This window comes from Perognathus longimembris, chromosome 10 (assembly GCF_023159225.1).
Source record: "Perognathus longimembris pacificus isolate PPM17 chromosome 10, ASM2315922v1, whole genome shotgun sequence".
Classification (NCBI taxonomy): Eukaryota; Metazoa; Chordata; class Mammalia; order Rodentia; family Heteromyidae; genus Perognathus; species Perognathus longimembris.
Genome location: NC_063170.1, coordinates 12,912,852 through 12,932,407, shown reverse-complemented (window position 1 = coordinate 12,932,407; position 19,556 = coordinate 12,912,852). Strand labels below are relative to the sequence as shown.

At 49.7% G+C, this 19,556-nt stretch overlaps 1 protein-coding gene across 1 annotated transcript in view; it reads right to left on the bottom strand.

Annotated features, from left to right (window-relative positions):
- Atp6v0d1 (ATPase H+ transporting V0 subunit d1) overlaps positions 1 to 19,556 on the bottom strand; it is a 40,534-nt gene that overhangs the window by 5,982 nt on the left and 14,996 nt on the right. The window contains exons 2-3 of the mRNA XM_048355330.1: positions 8,737 to 8,908; positions 188 to 366 (exon numbers count right to left, since the gene is read on the bottom strand). Coding sequence (XP_048211287.1) covers positions 188 to 366; positions 8,737 to 8,908 — 351 coding nt within the window. The remainder of the gene's footprint in view (positions 1 to 187; positions 367 to 8,736; positions 8,909 to 19,556) is intronic.

Here is a 19,556-nt window from a genome sequence, read left to right as displayed (position 1 = left end):
AAAAGCAACCGGAAAGGAGAAGTAGAGAGAGGAGAGAATGAGAGGAAGAAGCTGAGAAAAGGATAACGGTCAGCAGCAGCAGGCAGGTCTTACTTTCTGGATCAGAGTCACCCACCCCCAATAGTCTGCAAAGCCCACACTGAGGTTGAGACCCCTACCAGCTCCTGCTTCTACCTCAGTGGCTCACCCAGGGGAGTGTCCACCAGAATCGCATTGTAGAGCTCAGCAGGTGTCTGTGCGATGTTCACGGCCTCCATCTGCTCAAAGCTGCCTAGTGGGTGGCACTTGGGCACAAGCTCAGCAATGGAGCGCTGATGCAGTGTGCCTGTGATGAGCAGGATCACGTTGTCAATCATGTAGCTGTAACTGTGGGAAGCAGAAAACAGCAAGGCAGCCCATTGAGGCGGGGGGGGGGGGGCTTGGAAGGCCTGGCTAAGTACCACACCCTTGCCCCAACCTTATATGAACCACCAGACCCTGAACAATGTGAGCTGGTCATGGTTGCTGCAGAAGTTCTACTGATTCTGTCTTTGGGTGCTTTCCTGCCCAAGTTTCTCTCAAGTTCCTGACCCCCTACCCAGCACCAGATACATAAGACAGACATGCCCTCTCCCTGTGAGGGGATGGAGAATTCATGTCCCACAAGTAGCTGAGATACAGGTGACTCTCCCACAGTGTAAATAGTGTTCTAATAGGACACAGAAATCATTGGCACATACAAATGCAGCACACAGCACAGCCCCAGGACAGGTGTGGTCAAGAGCCTGAGAGATAAAAGGACTGTGAGATGAAAGTGTGTTCTGGGAAGAGGGAACAGTGTGTGCAAAGGCCTGGAGGCATACACTGAGAGGCTGAATTTGAGGAATTGAGCAGTCAGGACTGGCAAAGGGAAAGGAAGGGTGCAGCCACAGGGAGAGCGGGTGTGCCAACAGGGTGGTGCTTGGAGGCTGAGCTAGGCCAGACTAAGGATCCTGACTTCAGCTCAAGCGCCAGTGATCCATAAGCAGGGGGTATCATGGTCCAGGACAGGGTAACTCTGGCTCCTTGTGTAGACAGAAAAGAAAATAAAAGCTGAAAAGGGTGGGAGAAGTTTCACCAGGACAGTCCAGAGAGAATTTGTGAAGGCCTCCTCTGGAGCAAAGGCCTAGGTCAGGAAGAATGGCACAGCCCTGCTCCAAAAAGAAGGAACCATCCTGTTCTTTAGGGCTGAGACAAGCACCAGGCATCTTCCTAGGGGGGTTCTGAATGAGACCTAGGAACGCGATAGCCTGGGTTCAGATCAGTCCTTGGCTGAGGCTTCCCCTAGGCTGTGCCCTGAGGCCAGCTCTGGAGCATCCACGGGCAGCAGAGGGGGCTGTGGAGCTAGGGAGGGTTAGACCACCCAGTTCTGATTTGATAAGAGACAAAGCTCTGCCTCCAACCAAAAGACATAGCTACAGAGGAGCTGAGGCAAAGATCTCTGTGCAGTCACCTACGAGGGGATGACATGAAAGAGAGGAGAGCTTAGTTATCGTCCTACTACAGTAGTCATAACTGTTCTCTAGCCTGTTACCAAAGATAACCTCAGAGAGCTGGATGAGACCTCAGGGATACTGAGTATCACTGAAGGCCAGGTTGGGCCATGGAAGGGTGAGAGCTCAAGTGGATACTGCTGTTATGAGTTAGGCCCTGAACACAAGTCTCATTCTAGCTTCCTAATGGGCTGAGTTTGGCTCCTATCTTATGACAGTACTTTGAGGACCCAGTGCTGAAGATGTCCCAGGAGGGCTTTGGTAGGAAGTAGTTCCTAGTACCAAAGGACCAAAGGGAACAAGGTGGGTGGCTCAGGCCTCATCTCAGAGGGCCATCCACTAGGGCACTCCCACAGGGCCCTCTAGGAAGGCAACAGGAGGAAGAGGCCTTAGCTCTTGTCCTGGTCTGACCCCTACTCCTGCTTGCTGCACATTTCCCCATTTCCCACCTGGCCCAGTGCCTCGTTACAACCTCTGCTCTCCTGGGCCTGGAGCCAGGCAAGCTGCCCTTTCTTCACCCCCAGTCTGGCTGGGTCAGCTACAGGATGTACATCGAGAAGAGGCAGGCATCCTCCCCCACCCTAGCCCCCAGCTCAGGTCCTTAAGCAGGGCCCATTTGGAGCTGCAAGCCAAGAGGTCCATATGGCCAACCTCCTGCCCCCAACCCCACAAAGCTGATAGAGTGAAGGGAATGCAGAGAGAGCCTACCAAAACTTCGTCCCTAGGTGTCAAGCTCCAGATTATTTCTTCTCTGCCCCTGATGTCTTCTGCTTCTATGTGCATCAGGACACACCCACTACCCTTCCACACTCAACTTGTGCTCTATTCAGCCCCACTGCACTACTGGAGATAACAGCAAAGATTCTGCCCCCATGCCTGAGGATGCTCTGGTATGTTCACATCCTTCAAAGAGGAAGGAGAACAGCTCATCATTGGACCCACATTAGCTGAGGGCTCTCATACCCACCAGCCTCACTGTCAGAACAGCAGTGTGGAGGCCGGTGGAAGACGCCCCACTCTACCTCCCCTCCCCTCAGTTTCTCCTGCTACAAGCTTTAGTTGAGCACAGGAGGTAATTCTGAGCAACTAAGGGCCACTCATGATTATGCCTCCTGTTACCCAAGGCAGATCAGCCTTTATCCTGTGCCAAGCCTAACACTTCCCTCCCCCTGGACCAACTACAAGATTGCTGCAACAGAGGTCTCTGATTTTCCCCCCATCTGGTGAAGGTAAAACTCCTTTTCAGGGATGCAGAAGGCAGGACAAGTCTTGCAGAGATGATATAAGCCAGCATATTCCTTTATTCTAAGGCCGAGATCTTCACAGGCAGAGAAACCCTCCAGTTCCTCTGCTTTCTGCCCCTCTTTGCCTGGCTTCGGCAGCTGCCTCCCTGCCCCCAGAGACCCACTCCGCCATTTCTTCCTTCATTTGGCCTCAATAAAAGAGAATGAGGTTCCAGCTGGTCAGCATCTCCCTCCAGGGGAAGACAGCTGGGGAGTGGATGGCCGGCTGCCCGCCAGGCCAAAGAGGCCCTTGTGGGGTGGGGGGTGGGGCAGTCTGTAATCCTGTGCCCTGAGGCCTGCTTTGCCCTGTGCCTCTAAAACAGCTTGGGTCCCCAGAAGTCTCAGGCTAGAGTCTGGGAAGCTACTTCCTCTAAGAAGTCTTCAGAGTCCCTAGCCAACCCTTTGTTTTAAGGCATTATGCCTTTTGGTGCCATCTGCTGGAGGGATGTGTTTTCTCAGCCCTTGGGGTGGGCCTACTGCAGGACAGGAGGCCATGATGTCTGGGTATACCTCTGCAAGTCTGTCCACCCACAGCACCCACCAGATGCCCTCCTGAGCTACTAGTGACAGTACCTGTACTGGATTACATCTAGGTCTTGAAGAGCCTTGCCCAGGGTAGCAAGTAAACAAAAACATCCACTATGGCCTCAGCCCACCACCTCAGAGGCCTGAACTTCCTCTGTGCAGTAAAGTGAGACGCTCATGGAAGAACCAGTAAGACTCTGACCTCTTCATTAAAATCCTGCCCCTCACAGCTGAGAATGTGGCTTAGTGGTAGAGTGCTTGTCTAGCACACATGAAACCCCTAGGTTTGATTCCTCAAGACCAACCCCATAAAAAGAAAAAGCCACAAGTGGCACTCTGGCTCAAGTGTAGAGCATCAGCTTTGAGCAAAAGCAGCTCCAGGGCAGTGCCCAGGTCCTGAGTTCAAGCCCCAGGACTGGTTAAAAAAAAAAAAACAACAAAAAAGATTTAAGGCCCAGGGAACTATGATGTCTCTCTACAGCCAAGCAAGACCCAAGATGGGAGAGATACAGCCTAGAGAGAATGCAGTGTAGGCAGGACCTCAGAGCACTAGAGGCCATTGTCCTGGGACAAATTGTCTCTTCAATTGGTGATAGTGGAACCCATTACACAGGAGAAATATGGGATCTCTGCTCCCCTAGATGGGCCCATTTTCCCCACACTCAGGCTCTGCTAATGGGCACCTATGCTACAGGCAGGTTTTGTATACTGAATAAAGCACCTATCAGAACAAGACCTCTACTTTGTCCTCATCAAACTAAGACCAAGTTCTCTCTGCCTACAAACAACTAACTCTCCTGGCTTGTCTTCTGGAGTCAACTCTCCTGTAGGAGAATATCATGAAACTGCTCAGATCAAAGTCTCCAACAAGGAAAACAAAAATCAGTAGAGGCTCTATCCCAAGTCACACAGCAAGCTGATGGTCGGGCAGGATAAGAACCCCTGGTGCAGTGACATTGTCATATCAGTACTATGAAATCATGCTGGTCAGGCACTGGTGGTTCATGCCTGTAATTCTAACTACTTGGAAGACTAAGATCAGAATATCACAGTTCAAAGCCACCTGGGCAGGAAAGTCCATGAGACTCTTATTTCCAATTAACCAGAAAAAAGTTGGAAGTAGGTAAGAACACCAGCCCTGAGCAGAAAAGCCTAAATAAAGGACAGTGCCCAAGCCTTGCATTTAAGCCCCAGTCCAGGCATAATGAGAGAGAGAGAGAGAGAGAGAGAGAGAGAGAGAGAGAGAGAGAGAGAGAGAGAGAGAGAGAGAGATCAAGCTGGTCCATCTCAAGATCACATATGGACAGTACCTATCTCACTCAATCTGTCCCACATCAGGTAGTGGCCTCTTCTGTGACCACTGTTCTTTTAAGTAATCATTTGACCCCCTGGAGTTGTTTTTTATTTTCTTATTTTTTCCTTTATTGTCAAAGTGAAGTACTGAGGGGTTACAGTTTCATATGTAAAGCAGTGAGAACATTTCTTATCCAACTTGTTACCTCCCTCGTTTCCCCCCTCACCCCCCCCACAGTGAGTTGTACAGTTGTTTACACCAAATGGTTTTGTAAGCATTGCTTTTGGAATGGTTTGTCTTTTTATTCTTTGTCTCTCGATTTTGGTATTCCCTTTTCCTTCCCTAGTTCTAATACACGTATATACAGTATCCAGGGTACTAAGATCAGATACAGTGATAACAGGGGTAAAACCACGGGTAAGGAATATGAGAGAAAAGAAAAAAAAGTACTGTTTCACAAGGCATGTTGAAAATAATTACAATGATATACCACTTGTTTCCATAACATGGAGTCCTTTCAATACTGAGAAGCCACCTGTGACAACCCGTCCCATTTTCTGAAGCTGCTTATAGGCCTCTCAAGCACCTCTGGCACTATCCCCTGTGTTCACCCGTCTTCCTCTGAGGACTAGATCTGGCCCAGAGTATGGTTGCTGGATGTGGACTGGGGAATCTGCAAAAAGCACAGGATGCTCGCTCTCACACAGAAGGGCAGGGTGGCTTGACCAGTTTCTGCTTGCATCTTTTCAATGTCAGGAAACTCATCACTTCCTGCAAAAGCCTGTTCCAGTCATCATAGGGAAGCTCTGAAGGCAGAAGCTGAGGGATGGAGCTAAGTGCAGTATTCCTAACCCCTGCCACAGCTGAAGCAGCTTTGTCTGTGAGTAACCATGTCTCAGCTGTCCCCATCCCTGTAGGAATGCACTCTCTAGGTACACCTTTCTCTGGGCATTTCTAGAGGAGCTTGCTCCTTTCTGGAGGAGGCACTATATTTGGAGGCTGTTGGGGGGTCACAGGGCCAGAAACTCCATGATCACTACTCAGGACAGGTATATTTTCCTCAGCCTATAGATCTTCTCCTCCAATTCTTTCCTTAAAAACGTCACCAAGTAGCCATGTCCTCAATGAAACCAGTCATGAGTCTGAGTCTGGGAGACACCTGGCGCAAGCCCTGAAGGGAAGACTTTACCCCTTCTGCAATAGTCCTCATACCTGGAATGGTTTTCTGGAGCAATGGTGAAAGAAAAGCAGTCAAAGAGATAGGATTTAAGTTCAAGACAGATCATGAGGGAAGGATGCTACCTAGTGGCTAGGCCTACTGACCTTGTTCACATGAAGGCTATGAGTAACTAGCCAAGGCCTGTGATTGAGTGATAGAACTGCTGGAAACTGACTGGAGGAGCAATGGCAATGAAAGAACATAGGAAATGTTAACGTTCAGGCCACATAAGATGGCTTTTAAGGTGTATTTAATGGTATTAGAGATTCAAACAGGAGTAAAGAGGAGTAGCCACTCAGGGTCCAGGAGTAGGGTGAGCGTGTTCACAATGCTGGATCTCAGAGTAAAGAGGGTAAATCTTCCTCTGACACAGTGCTAGGGATGTGGAGTCTAGATGCAATGCTGGAAGGTATACTGGCTTCTATTGTCTTAGTAGAAGAAGAGGTGGGCCATCTGCCCAGAGAGGAGGAGGCAGAGGGGCAGGAGAGGAACGGTATTTAAGATGGGATGGATGGGATTGGCAGGGATGGCCATAGGATGCTGAGTAGGGGCAGTCAGAGGCAGCCACAGGCTAAAGATACCTGAGTGAGTGAACATGCGTGTCTGGCAGCAAGAATGATCATCCACCCCCAATTACTGGATTTCCTAGCCTTGCTCTCAGCAGTAGAGAAGGGGGGAGGGCAGCTCTAGGCTGGAGGCTCTGGGATTCCTCCAGGGCTGGGGGGCTGCCAGCCGGGTGGGACCATGAGTTGGGCAGCCAAGAGAACTGCGGATGTTGGCAGAAGAGAGTTGGAATGATGGACCCGGGAACCTCAGCTGGGGAGGGCGGGAAATGAAGACAGAAAGGGCAACAGGGGAGGAAGCAAGACTCAGTGTCCTGCTGAGTCTGGAACCCAGGTCCTACAAGGGGCTGAAAGTGGGTGGAGGGCCAGAAGGCTGTGAGTAGAGAGAGGATACCTGACTCAGCCATTTTAGAGGTAGAGCAATTCCAGATGATGATATGGCCTTGCAGCCATCAGTATGTGTGAGGGGGTGGGAGGGTTGAAATGGAAAGCAGAGGAGCAGGTCACTGGAGATGATGGGGTCAGGGAAGGAGCAGCCACAGGCTCAGACTGGCCGACACGTGGCTGCTGCACTCTTCCCAAGTGAGGGCAGGAGTGAGTAGATGGGAAGGCTGTAAGCCACAATCACCCATGAATGGAAGGGGTGGGGAAGTGGTTGGATTCAGACAGCTTGCCACAGGATAGCACTTGGCTGCTTGAAGCACACTTGATGCTTGCAGCCAACCTCCAGCAAAGAGCTGGCGGCTGCTCTGTCTCAGTCACGCTCAGAGCTCTCTCTAGTTTCATGGTCTGGCAGGAAGCACCAAGACAAACCAGAAGCTATATGCACAGTCAGGTGGGCAAGTAGGTAGGAAAATGAATAATATCTACCCTCTGACCACTGGCAGAATTAGGGTTCTTCTGGCCAGCCTAGCTGGCATAACCAGAATATTTACCAGGAAGCTGAAGAAGCCTTGTACAAACAAGCTGAAGGTGAAGGCTGCGATGGGGCAATAAATGCACTGTTTCCTTATATGTCCTGGGCTCTGACCTTGGGGCAGGGGACACACAGGCCCAGGCCAGAGGGTGGATGACAAATGGCATGGTGCAATGTACCCTACCCATCCATACAGCAGCACATAATATACTCCACCTCTGACCTTCTGCCCCAGTAGGTCTGTATTGGCATACTTCCCACAGGGGCCAACAGTGTGAATATAGGACCATCTAGGACAACAGAGGGCCAGCCCCAGGGGAGGAAGCTTGTGGCCAGGTTTCAGAGACTTCCAGGTGTTCCAGTCTGGGATCTTTGTCTGAGCATGTGGATCCTGTCAAGTGGCTGCTCCCTGCTAGTGATGAAAATCAAACCAGATAGCAGGTATATAACCCTGTCCCTCCAAGGACAGGTGCAGTAGTATTCCTGGACCCAAGGAAGAGGGGCACTGTAATCAATGAAGAAGCTAGACAATGTCTAGAAGAGTGTGGGAAGACATATCCCCTACAATAACATTCGCTCACATGCCACCAACACAGAGAAAACCCATAGAGGCTGGCCACTGATCATACTTCTTCTGATCACAAACATGAGGTGGCAACCTGGGCTGGGCTGTTCTTATACACCAAGTATTGGTTCATGGCTCCTGAGCTACCTCTGCAGAGGGAACTTCTCTACCTCCTTGGCCTCCACAAGCTTACAGTCCTGAACTAAGTGCCCCTGCCCACCCTGCTGGTCCCAGGGTCCTCTTCTCTGCTCAGCTTCTCTAGAGCCCCACTCAAGGGTCATAATGGAGAAGCTGGTGAGGTCAATGATCATAAACATGGAGGGGGCCTACCCATCCAAACCCCTGGGAAAGGTGACAAGATATTCAACCGCTCACCAACCTATATGCCTAAGTTCCCTGAGAACTAAGCCAAGGTCAGAAAAGGCAGAGAGTGGGCCTCAGCCTAGGGACAAGAAGGCCTGTATAGTCCAGATTCTTCATGACCCTTGGCCCCAGCAAGGGACTGTAGGGCCTGGTGATGGTTCAGCGTGGGAGCTACAGAGTAAGTAAAAAAGAGCTGTCATCTTCTCCAGTTTCCCTATCTCAATCTCTGAAACATTATGGATACAGAGAAAGAGGCTGGTGACCCCACGCTACAAGTTGTAACCTGAAAGGCCCAGTTACATAGCTGGGAAGAACTCTGAAGATGTTGCTAAATGATCTTACAGCCCTATCCTTACTCTGTGGCCTAACTGACCTTACTCTGTTGGCCTTACACAGCTGTCAAACCTCTCAGCTGACAGAGGCACAAGGACTGGAACCATGATGAAGCTAGCTTCTGTACATGTTATCTACTCTACCCAATGCTATTGGCTACTTACGTAATGAAGTCCAGGAAGCTGGCAAGTGGCTCATAGGCATGGTTCCTCATGTGGCGGAATTCCACCACCATCTTCTCCTTGAGCCGATCATCAATGACTGACACTGTCAGAGGTGATGCCTCATTAGCCAAGAAGTTGCCATAGTCAGTACTCTGCAGGTGTAACTTCAAGTCTAAAATTCAAAAACAGAGGATGAGAGATAGCTTTTCTAAGCCTCCCCGCAGTGCCCCCAAGTCACAAATTCTCATTCAACTCTGGGCCCACCTATTTCCATTCCCCTTTTAGATCTGGGCCTACTACAAGCAGCCCAGCTAAGGACCTGGAAATGCCCCAGACTATAAGCCACCACAAGATGAGAAGGTTGGGATGGCTCAACCCAAGGTGCCATTTACAACTCAAGACCTCTGAGATCCTAAACTAAAGCAGAATACAACATAGGTCCTACTCTCCAGGATCTCAAGGTTGAAAGGGCATGCTAAAAATACATGAAAGATATGAAAGAGAGGACATGCCCAAAGCTGTAAGAGTAGAGAACTGGGCACCAAACTAGGCCTTAGCAGGGATGAAGGCCATGCTAGGCTGGGCCACAGCAAGGAAGAAGGAAGAATGAAGGAATAGTCAGGACAATGAGTAAGAAGAGGCCTAAGGGGAATGAGTAGCATGAGAAATGAATAGGGCTGAGAGGAAAATGAAGGTTCCCTTAGCAGTAGCTGGGGGCAGACAGGCCAATGATTCTCCTGAGCCTCTGGAAACAAAGGTGAAGAAAAAGGAAGGAAGGAAAGAAAGAAGAGGAGGGCAAGGGCCTTGGAAGACAATAGTACAATGTAGAAATCTCCCAGTTTCTGCCCTTTATCCTTTCCCCCAGCCTAGCTTTTTCTTTCTTTCTTTTTTTTTTCTGCCAGTCCTGGGCCTTGGACTCAGGGCCTGAGCACTGTCCCTGGCTTCTTTTTGCTCAAGGCTAGCACTCTGCCACTTGAGTCACAGCGCCACTTCTGGCCATTTTCTGTATATGTGGTGCTGGGGAATCGAACCCAGGGCTTCATGTATACGAGGCAAGCGCTCTTGCCACTAGGCTATATCCCCAGCCCCCTAGCTTTTTCTTTTTTAAAACAAAAAGGAAGCACATATTTATCTGCCTCAAACCCTCTCAAGCTCCTACTTCACTCAAAGAGAGTCTCTGCTAGAATGGGGCCCTTACTGGTTGCTGCTTCTCACCAATCTTGTGTCTATCACGTCGTTTTAGGGCCTTTCCCTACTCCTTAGCCAGGAAGGAAGTGGCTGATCCATCCCTTCCTTCAGGTATCTCCTCACTCTCCCTCCCGAGGCCTCTCTTGTTCACCTGTGTTGTTTTTCTTTATATGGATACATAAGCTCTGTAAGAATAGGGACTCTGGGTCTAGAACAGGGTACGCTCCTGACGTGTGTTTATATTCAATTAACTGCTGTAGAATGGGTGAAAAGTGGGAGAGAGGGGGTAAACTGGCAGGGAACTGGACTTTGACAGGGAAAACACTATGATAAATTATGGCAGTACCAAGGACAGTGGCTAAGAAGTGGAGGATACAGATCTAAGGCCTCTCTAGGTGTCCCTGAGGCTAGAGGGCTGTACAATCCTGGTTACTTAGAAAGGTAAGTGAAGCACACAATCCCTCTATAGGCTTTAAGGACTCCTTCTACTATTCTCCAAAAGAAAAAAGGCCCTCTTCTACAGAGTGTGATAAAGGAGATGGAAGAGTGTGCAGAGGAGGGTCTTTCATCTAGAGTAGATGTCTTTCATCTGTGGGGCCAGGGGCTGGTGGCCAGCAGCACTCATGTCTCTGTGGCTCCCAAGCTCTCATGGGGTAGACTTTTTTTTTTTGGCCAGTCCTGGGGCTTGGACTCAGGGCCTGAGCACTGTCCCTGGCTTCTTTTTGCTCAAGGCTAGCACTCTGCCACTTGAGCCACAGCACTACTTCTGGCCATTTTCTGTATATGTGGTGCTGGGGAATCGAACCCAGGGCCTCATGTATACAAGACAAGCACTCTTGCCACTAGGCCATACCCCCAGCCCCTGGGGTAGACTTTTAACTTCCTGTATTCACTCCTGCTCTGCTATTTCATGTCTACTTTTCTGCCATAACCACCTAAAAGAGGATAAAAGAGAAGGCACATGGGTAAGAGAACCACCAGGCCAAATCTGCCCCATGGATATTGCTGATCTTGCTGTGTTTTTGCCTTGGAGATGTGCGTGCCCTCCTACTTTGCCTCAGGCTATTTCAATGAGACCTTCTGAGCTCTTCTTCCCATCCTCACTGTTCTGGCCAAACTTAGCTACTCTTGCAGTAAGACATAGGTGACAGACAGTGCTCTGGCTCAGTAATACTCATACTACTGCAGTGTTTGATTATTCAGTTGGTTTCCCCCCCAAAAAAAATCTTATCAATAATTAAAGGTTACTACCATAATAGTATATTGCCTGCATCTCTACCTCTAGAAATAGGCTTCATATGTTAGATCTTGCTTTTTTCTTTTCTTTTGTTCTTCCTTTCTTTTCTTCTTTTCTTTTTTCTTTCGTGTGTGTGTGTGTGTGTGTGTGTGTGTGTGTGTGTGTGTGTGTGTGTGTGTGTGTGTGTGACAGTACCAGAGGCTTGAACTCAGGGCTTTAAACTCTTGCTCCAACTTTTCACTCAGGGCTGGCACTCTACCACTTGAAGCAAGCCTTTAGCCTGGCATTTTGCTGCTTAATTAGAGACAAATTCTCACATACTTTTTTGCTGAGACTGGCTTCAAACTAATTCTCCAGATCTCAGTCCCTTGAGTGATTAGGATTATAGGCGTGAGCAACTGACACTAGGCCATATGCTAGATTTCTAACATCCTTGAGCAAAAGCAGAAGTCTTGAAGGAACTGGGTTTGAAACATTGAAACAGTTAATGCCTCTGAAGTGATTTTATGGGTGTGATATACATATTAAGAATATGATTGGTCCTCCTTATTATAGTACTGAAATTAAGCCTACTTATCAAGTCATGTTCATGCTCTGATTTTATATACTTGCATCTATCAAGGAATATTTTGATAAATTGAAAAAGCACGGACAGAGGGTTCTGGTCCAGGCAGGGCAAGTGCCAAGCCTCCACTAGGAGAAGCTTCAGAGCAGACAGCAGCTGGGAGCCAGAGCTGGGTCAAACAGTCTGCCAAGCTGAACCTGTCCATTTGTTCATAGAGTCTCTGTAGCCAGCTGACAGCCCTTCCCAGGCCAAGAGACTTCCTTTTCAGCTCATAGCCTAGGCCTACGGGCCAGATCATATGCACAAAGAGAGCTCCAGAGCAAAACCCAGCCCCTTCTGTCAGCAACCCCACTAGTTCTTGGGACAACAAATCTGCCCTTAGATTGGCTTCCTGATCCCTCCTATGCAAAGTACTGGAAAGCCAGTCCTCCCCAGGCATCAGTCCACACCCTGCCCTTCTGAGCCCTGGCACATGCTGCTGGGAGGCTTCCCCAGGCAATCTGTCACCTCCCACTGGGGATCCTCATGAGCTTTCCAGCAGTATGAAACTTCCTCTGCTCCAACCTCCGCCTTTGTTCCACATGGCTTTTCTCCCTGGGAAGGCTAGCTAAGCAACTTTTCCATTGCCAAGCACCTTTCCCCTCTCCGGCCCCCAGTGAGTCTCCATCCAATATCTGGCACTAGTCAGGTGAGAGTCCTAACCTCAGATCCACTGTAACTGGAAACACAGTTTCCATGCAATGGACTCAGCCCCATGCCAGGAGCAACCTTTGTGCTAGATGTCCCAGCCATGGCCACTTCTCAGACTTAGCCCTAAGAAATCAGATGAGCCAGGTGTAGGTCCTAGCTACTCAGGAGGCTGAAATCTGAGGATGACAGTTCAAAGCTAGGCTGGGCAAGAACGTCTGTGAGACTCTTGTCTCCAATTAACCACCAGAAAACTGGAAGTGGCGCTGTGGCTCAATGCAGTAGAGTGCAGCATTGAGCAAAGGAGTTCAAGCCCCATGATAAAAAAAAAAAATCAGATAAAACTAGAACCTTGTCCAGAATCCCACAGCTGAGATATAGAAGGGCCACGATACTGTACAGGTCTGGTAGTCTATGATGGTCCCCAGCCCTAGTCTCATTCTTTCTCTCTCTCTCTCTCCTTTTCTCCTTAACCACATTCTTCCACAACCCTTAGCTAGGACAGGTCTTTCAGGTATAGACTCTGCTGTTCAGATAGCCTTTAGTCCTAAAAAAGCCTATCAGTGGCAAAGGAACTGGCCTTGCAGGCTACCTGGACTCACATTGCCCACCTGCATGTCTAGTTGTGGGCCTGAACTGTCATAACTCAGCAACAAGTCCTTCTTGCATCACTGGAGCAGTAGTCATTCCTATAGAAGCTAGGATGATGTGGTTCTAATTGAGTGGTGGCAAAGCTGGGGTGCTCTCCTTTGATGCCCCTCCCACACCCAGAGCCTAGTATGGGCCTCCGAACAAACACTCCTGTGCTTTGGCTGTTGCGTTCTGCTGACACTGCATTTAGAGAAGCCACGACTCCAAGCACTGCTGGAATGCAGGCGGCTGGGTGGTTTTGCCTGGCGTTTGTCAGATCAGAGCAAACCCGGGAGACTCTACTGAGAATCCTGCTCGAGGCCAGAGGAGTCTTTCTTACCAGGAAATTCATTTTTAAAAGCCCCTAGGGATGATGTCAAAGGGCCGTTCCAGACCACTTTCCCTGGCCAAACCCCACATCTCCCTGTGACCCAGGGAAAGGGACAGCCTGCCAGCCAAGAAGGCGACTTGGAGGGAGGCAGGCAGGCTGATCCCTCAGCTCGCCCACGAGGGGACCACACAGGGCTTCTAAACCAGCTCTGACCCTGTTGGAGAAACCTGGCACCCAGACCCAGTGGCTGGCAGCCCTAAGCCCTTCAGACAGGCCTGGCCAGGACGAGGATACATGGGTTAGGACGCCCTCTCCTCAACTTCCTGCTCTCTCCAAGGGAAGCAGAGGAGGTGATGTGACTGGGGGTGGGATCCAGGCACAGGAGAAAGGCCTGGAACTTGTAGAGAGCTTCGTGGGAGACCTGGCCACCCAGCCCCGGCCCAGCCTCCGAGGGCACCCAAGGACGACAGGAGCTCTGAGAAGGCAAGGGATAGTTCTGCTCTGGGCTCTGCATCCTGACAGTCTTGATGAAGGCCCCTGAGAGGCCCAGACATGACCCAGCTGAAGCCTGAGCAGTGTTCTGATTAGAGAAGACTCAGGGGACAGCTCTGGTCTACCCACAAACACAGCTGTCTACCCCAAATCCTCCTATCAGTGGCCTGGCACCAGGAATGTCTGGCCAGTTTGAGATCTCTCACAACAAAAGACTTCCTCACAGACCGATTTCTCATGTTCAAGAAGATGCTATTGCTATCACAAGTTCTCTCTGCAGTCTGACCTAAGCCTATCTCAGACAAAGCATACCAATTCCATTTCCTCACATCCCCAGCTTCTATCCTGGGGCTTGAGCATGCTTCACAGCACCCTGTTCTCAAAGCCATTTCAGACCTGTGACTCCTGAGTTCTTGTCTCAGATGTTCTGCTTACTCTCCCTTACCTCTATCTCTGGACACAATCCAGCCCCCTGCCCCATACCTCAGCTGCCTGTTCCCAAGTCCACTCATTCTCTACACCATCTCAGGAATGAAGTGATCTAATTGTGACGTGCCACTGTCACCTTTACAGTCCCAGTGGCCCTTGAGCTACAGCTCTGCCTCCTCCCACAAACTGCGAGGCCCCATGCCATCAGCCCTTGAGTCTGCAGGCCAAATTACAAAGGAGCCCTTCAGGTACAGGAAGCAGGGCTGTATCCTCACACCTAGCTAGAAATGCAAGGCCAGCCTGGAAAGTGAGGGCCCTTGATACCCCTCCTCCACAGGGCAGTCCAATCTACATTGAGGTTGCCTGTGTCAAAGGCCAACTTTCCTGGCTTCTACAAGGTACAGCTGAGCTCTTTGAAGGCACTTGGAAAGACTATATCCTAATAGCCACCTGGCATGGCTATTTCTTTCAGGGCTTGCCAGTCTGTACTGGCCTGAAACTGGCTTCTAACTGTCCCCACCATCCTTGCCTACCCCTATTCAATGGTCTTGGGCCAAGACCCCTGAGCAACAAAGCCCAGATGCCATCAAATGACTCCTGGTTCCTGAAGCGGGGCATGAAGACTCCCAGCCTGACCAATGCTCTGTTCTATGAGGTCAAAGTATGGGCTTGGCAGCCAGCTCCACTCAGGCCCAGAGGAGTAGAACTAGGCAACCATGTCCCCACCTGCTTCCAGAAAGCTTTCCTTCATCCCTACCTGAAGGGGCTCCTTTAGCCTTTTCATCTGGGTCCCAGAGGCAGGTAGTATATAGCCTCTCCAGCCCTTGACCTCTGCAGTTCCTCCCCAAAAACCCAAAGAAGCAGAAGAAAGGTTTCTAGTCTATGCCAAGGTTAGTTCCAACATGCCCAAGGGGCCAGCAGGCATGAAGACAGCCTCTGGCCCAGCATATTAGCCAGGGTGGCTCCTACTCACCCCTAGTTTCATAGCCGATGATGGGGTCCTGCTGGCCAGCTGGCCACAGCAGAGTGTGAGAGGACAGTGTGTTCCCAGACTTTACTTCTGCTTTTCCAGAGGTTTACTCAATGACATTCTCCTGGGGAGCTCAGGGGTTTTCAGGAATTGTAGTCCAGTGAATAAAACCAGATGTGAGAACATGCTCCCTTAAGCCTAGTGTGCCCACTCTGCCATTCCCTATAAGGCAGGGCCTTGGGACCTGTCTACTATCCCCACACACACACACCTGCCCAAATGAGATTTTGAAAAACCCCAGGGTTCTATCTCTGATACTACAGCTCCTAGGGGCTCAGAGAAGGAAAACTCAGGTAGACAGATAAATGACCAGCCTAGTGACCCAATGGAGCCTGTAGCACCCTGCTCCTTCTGGATGAATGTGCTGTGCCTAAGCCTCCTCTCTGGGGTTGGGGACAGGGGAGAAGAGACTTCTTCACATCAGTTCCAAAGCAGATGTGTGCACCGGCTGGCTGGATCTGCAGAGTCAGAGAGCCACATCTGGAATTCAAAGTGTGGGAGCCTCAGCATGGGAACCATTAACCCTGGGTTTACCTAGGGCCTGTAGAACAGATTGAGAATCCTCTTCAGCCTCAAGGCCACTGATAGGGCCTATCACAGGCTCCCTGCAAACCCCATGTAATACCAACTGATCGATCCATAATGCATTCCAACGTTTTTCAAATGCCAGCTTACTCCCCTCCTCTCATACCACATGACCCACCAGAGCCTAGCACCACCATCCATAAATGGGGTGTCCAGAGTCCCTTTGTATGACCAGTCCAAGCATGCCATCCTCCATTAGCTGGTCCATGCCACAACTCTAGTCCACTCTTAAGACTCATTTTGCTAATTCACTCCTTAGACAGAAGAGAGAAGAAAAATCTTTGTGTATTTTGGTGGTAATGGGGTCTGAACTTGGAGCCATGTATTTGTTAGCCAGGCACTCTACCACTAGAGCCACACCTCCAGCCCTTACTGTTTGTTTTGAGAAACAGTCTCACTTTGTAACTCAAGGTAGCCAAGAGCTTGCACCCTTTCCTGCCTCTGCCTCACAAGTGCTAGGGTCAGAGTCAAGCTTAAGAATGTCCATATCCCATGTCCTGTCCCATATCTTGTCCATAGAGAAGCTATACAATGTCTCTGGACCCAGGCTCCTGACCAGTCACCTGGCTCTTCTTTTGTCACCAGCTCTTGTTTTGTCACCCCCTCAGGAAAACTGCAAAGGCACAGAACTGAGGCTCTGATATACAGAGAACCTGAATACAGCACATCACAAGCCATCTCTTCTGGCAGACAGGACTCCACTCAGAGCTTCCTGACCATTACTCTCAGCCCAGTGGTCTGTAGTTCTCTACTCTAACCTTGCTCAGTCTGCCCTGGATAGCTCAGACAGAATGCCCCTGACACACCTTTCCATGGTCTGTCCCAATCCTTCCCCTAGAGCTCTAGCATGCCCTCTGCTTTGTCATTGTCTGCAGCAGGACCCTCTGCACCATGGGCATATAAGTACACGGGCCTCACCTGTTATATCCTGGGAAAGGAAGAATAGAGTTGGCTCAAGATCCAGGATCCTGTCTCCAAATTTGCTTACCTACCAGAAAGATCATACAGAGCTCTGAGCAGCCCAGAAATCAGGTAGACAGGCTGACCCACCTACCACACACTAGGCTGCCTTGAGCTATGACCTAGTCTTGGGAGAAAACAGAGTGTAGTATAGCCAAAGGCAGCTCTTGCTCCATGGGAAGCCCCTGGGCTGGCAGGCCAGTAGTCTCGGGAAGAACCTGGAGTCTACTGCTGGCACAGCCACATGCAAGCTACTGGGTTTCAGTTGACACAAGTCTGGACTCCTGCAGAGCAAGGACAGTAAGTTCTCTTGCCTTGGTCCCTAGACACGCATTTTGTTTCATGCTAGAGGCTTTTCAGTGAAGTGAGGCATTAGCAGCAAGGAACATGGAACTGAACCACAGAGGTGGCCCAGCTAAAACCAGTGGCAACACCTATCAACATCAAACACAGGGATACAGTGGTCTAGTAGGCAGCAGGATATCTGCCCCGGGTTTACCACCCTACTGTCTGCTCCAGGACAGGTGGCAGGTGGCAGCAGATCTACACTTAATTACCCACAAGCTCTCAGGAACATCCCGTCCCTGTGACTGGGACAATGAAAGCATCTCTCATATCCCATGAGGAAGTCAACCCATCCACCAGTCAGGAGGGTGCCACTCAGGCTATGGCCTCATGTGCCAAAGGGAGGGGCAGAACTAGTTACTGCTGCACCCAGGGCAAGTTCCAAGAATCTCTCCTCTGACTGAGTGGAGATCCAACTGGACAGCCCTCACCAGGCTGTTCCCTGCTAGGCCTTACTGCTCCATGGGACTGGACACTCCTGTGTCCCAAAAGACACAGGGCTTGCTTAGTAGCTTCCTTATGTTCCCAGGTCACAGTTTAGCTTAACAACTGAGAGACAGATCCAGCCTCTCCCTGAAAGGGGGGCACACCCTACTCTGCTGCTGACATGCACTTTGACCTCAAGCAAGCTTTTTCTTCTGTAGGTTTGCCACTATGGCTTTAGAATCTGCAAGTTGAAATGGATACGGTGCTTTAAAGAAAAAAAAAAAAGGCTGCTTTTCATTCTCCAAAGACCTGAGTTCGCCTGAGTGTGAGTTACAAAAGTAAAATGGTCTAGCCAGGTGCCAGCCAGCCAAGGGAAGGTCAGCTATAGCAGTGAACCATACTCAAAAGCTGGCCCAAGTCCATCTAATTCTCTGGTCTGCCAATCTACACAACCTGAACAATCCTTAATGCTAGGCTCCTGTTCCACATGCAGAGACCTCTGGAAGAAGGACACAAAGGAAAGTTAACACTAGCTCAGAAATAGATGAAAGGTAGTTCTAGGGTTCCCCACATGCTACTGTTCTCAGTGAAACCAAACTAAGCTAGGAAACCAAACTAGAGCATCCTGTCAATTCTATGGTGCCTAAATCCAGCTCAAACAAAAAAAAAAGAAAAAAGAAAGAAATATTCATTTTGCTTTGATGTAGGCCCTGTGAATTGACTCAGTGAATAAAGCCTAATTTGAGGCTGTGAGGATATAATGCTTTCAGTATGGAGCCACATTCTCTTCAGCTTATAGAAACTGCACAGAGAAGACCAGGCCAAGGGCAGAGTCAATCTATGTGCTATATCTATGTCCAGTAGAGCCAAGGGGCTTGGACCAGGCAGGCAAGTCACAGCAGTAACCATCTAGGCTGGTCCTGAGTAGACCTCCCAAACCTCTCACCCATCTTGCCTTTCAGTCTTCCAGCCAGTCTTGAGCCTTCCAGCTCAAGAACATATTGGAACATATACAAAGGCAGTCATAATATGCCAGACTGAGTATGGTAAGTACTGTGTATCTGGCCTGGTTCCTGTAAGGGAGCATCATAGTAGAACCTAGTTCCAATGATAGGGACCAGTATAGAAGGTAGAAGGCATGGAGCCTACACCAGGCCTTTAGAAAATTATTCCAAGAACTTCAGTTCCCCCAGGCCTGAGCACATGGGATCTATTTGGAAACTTAAAGAATTGAGGGTATAGGGCTGGGGATATAGCCTAGTGGCAAGAGTGCCTGCCTTGGATACACGAGGTCCTAGGTTCGATTCCCCAGTACCACATATACAGAAAATGGCCAGAAGCGGCGCTGTGGCTCAAGTGGCAGAGTGCTGGCCTTGAGCGGGAAGAAGCCAGGGACAGTGCTCAGGCCCTGAGTCCAAGGCCCAGGACTGGCCAAAAAAAAAAAAAAAAAAAAAAGAATTGAGGGTATAGAAAACCAGTGAGCTGATAGTGAGTATTACAACCACATGACACATAGGGCAACCTCAGGGCCCTGTGTAGCAGATTATGAGTTGCAGCTCACCTAAATTCCTCAACTCCCAACTCACTAAGCTCTAAGCTACATTCTTTGTGGAAAGTCCTGAGGGACAGACAAGTGCCCCAGAAGCAGGATGTCTTTCCCCTGACCACCCATTACTGAGTCAGGGGCTGTGTACAGAGAGGCATAGCCTTAAGAAACAAAATTTAAAAACAAAGGAAGGAAATTTTCAAAGAATGTACAGTGATCGGACCTGAAGGGCCAAGACAATGTCAGGAGACCATGAATAATCCTTTGGACCTTACTTGAGATCAAATAAAATAAGAGGGTTGGGCAAGGTTATCCCTATCCGTGATGCCACTATGCTTGCCTAGTGAAGCCCAGGTCACTGTGACTCTC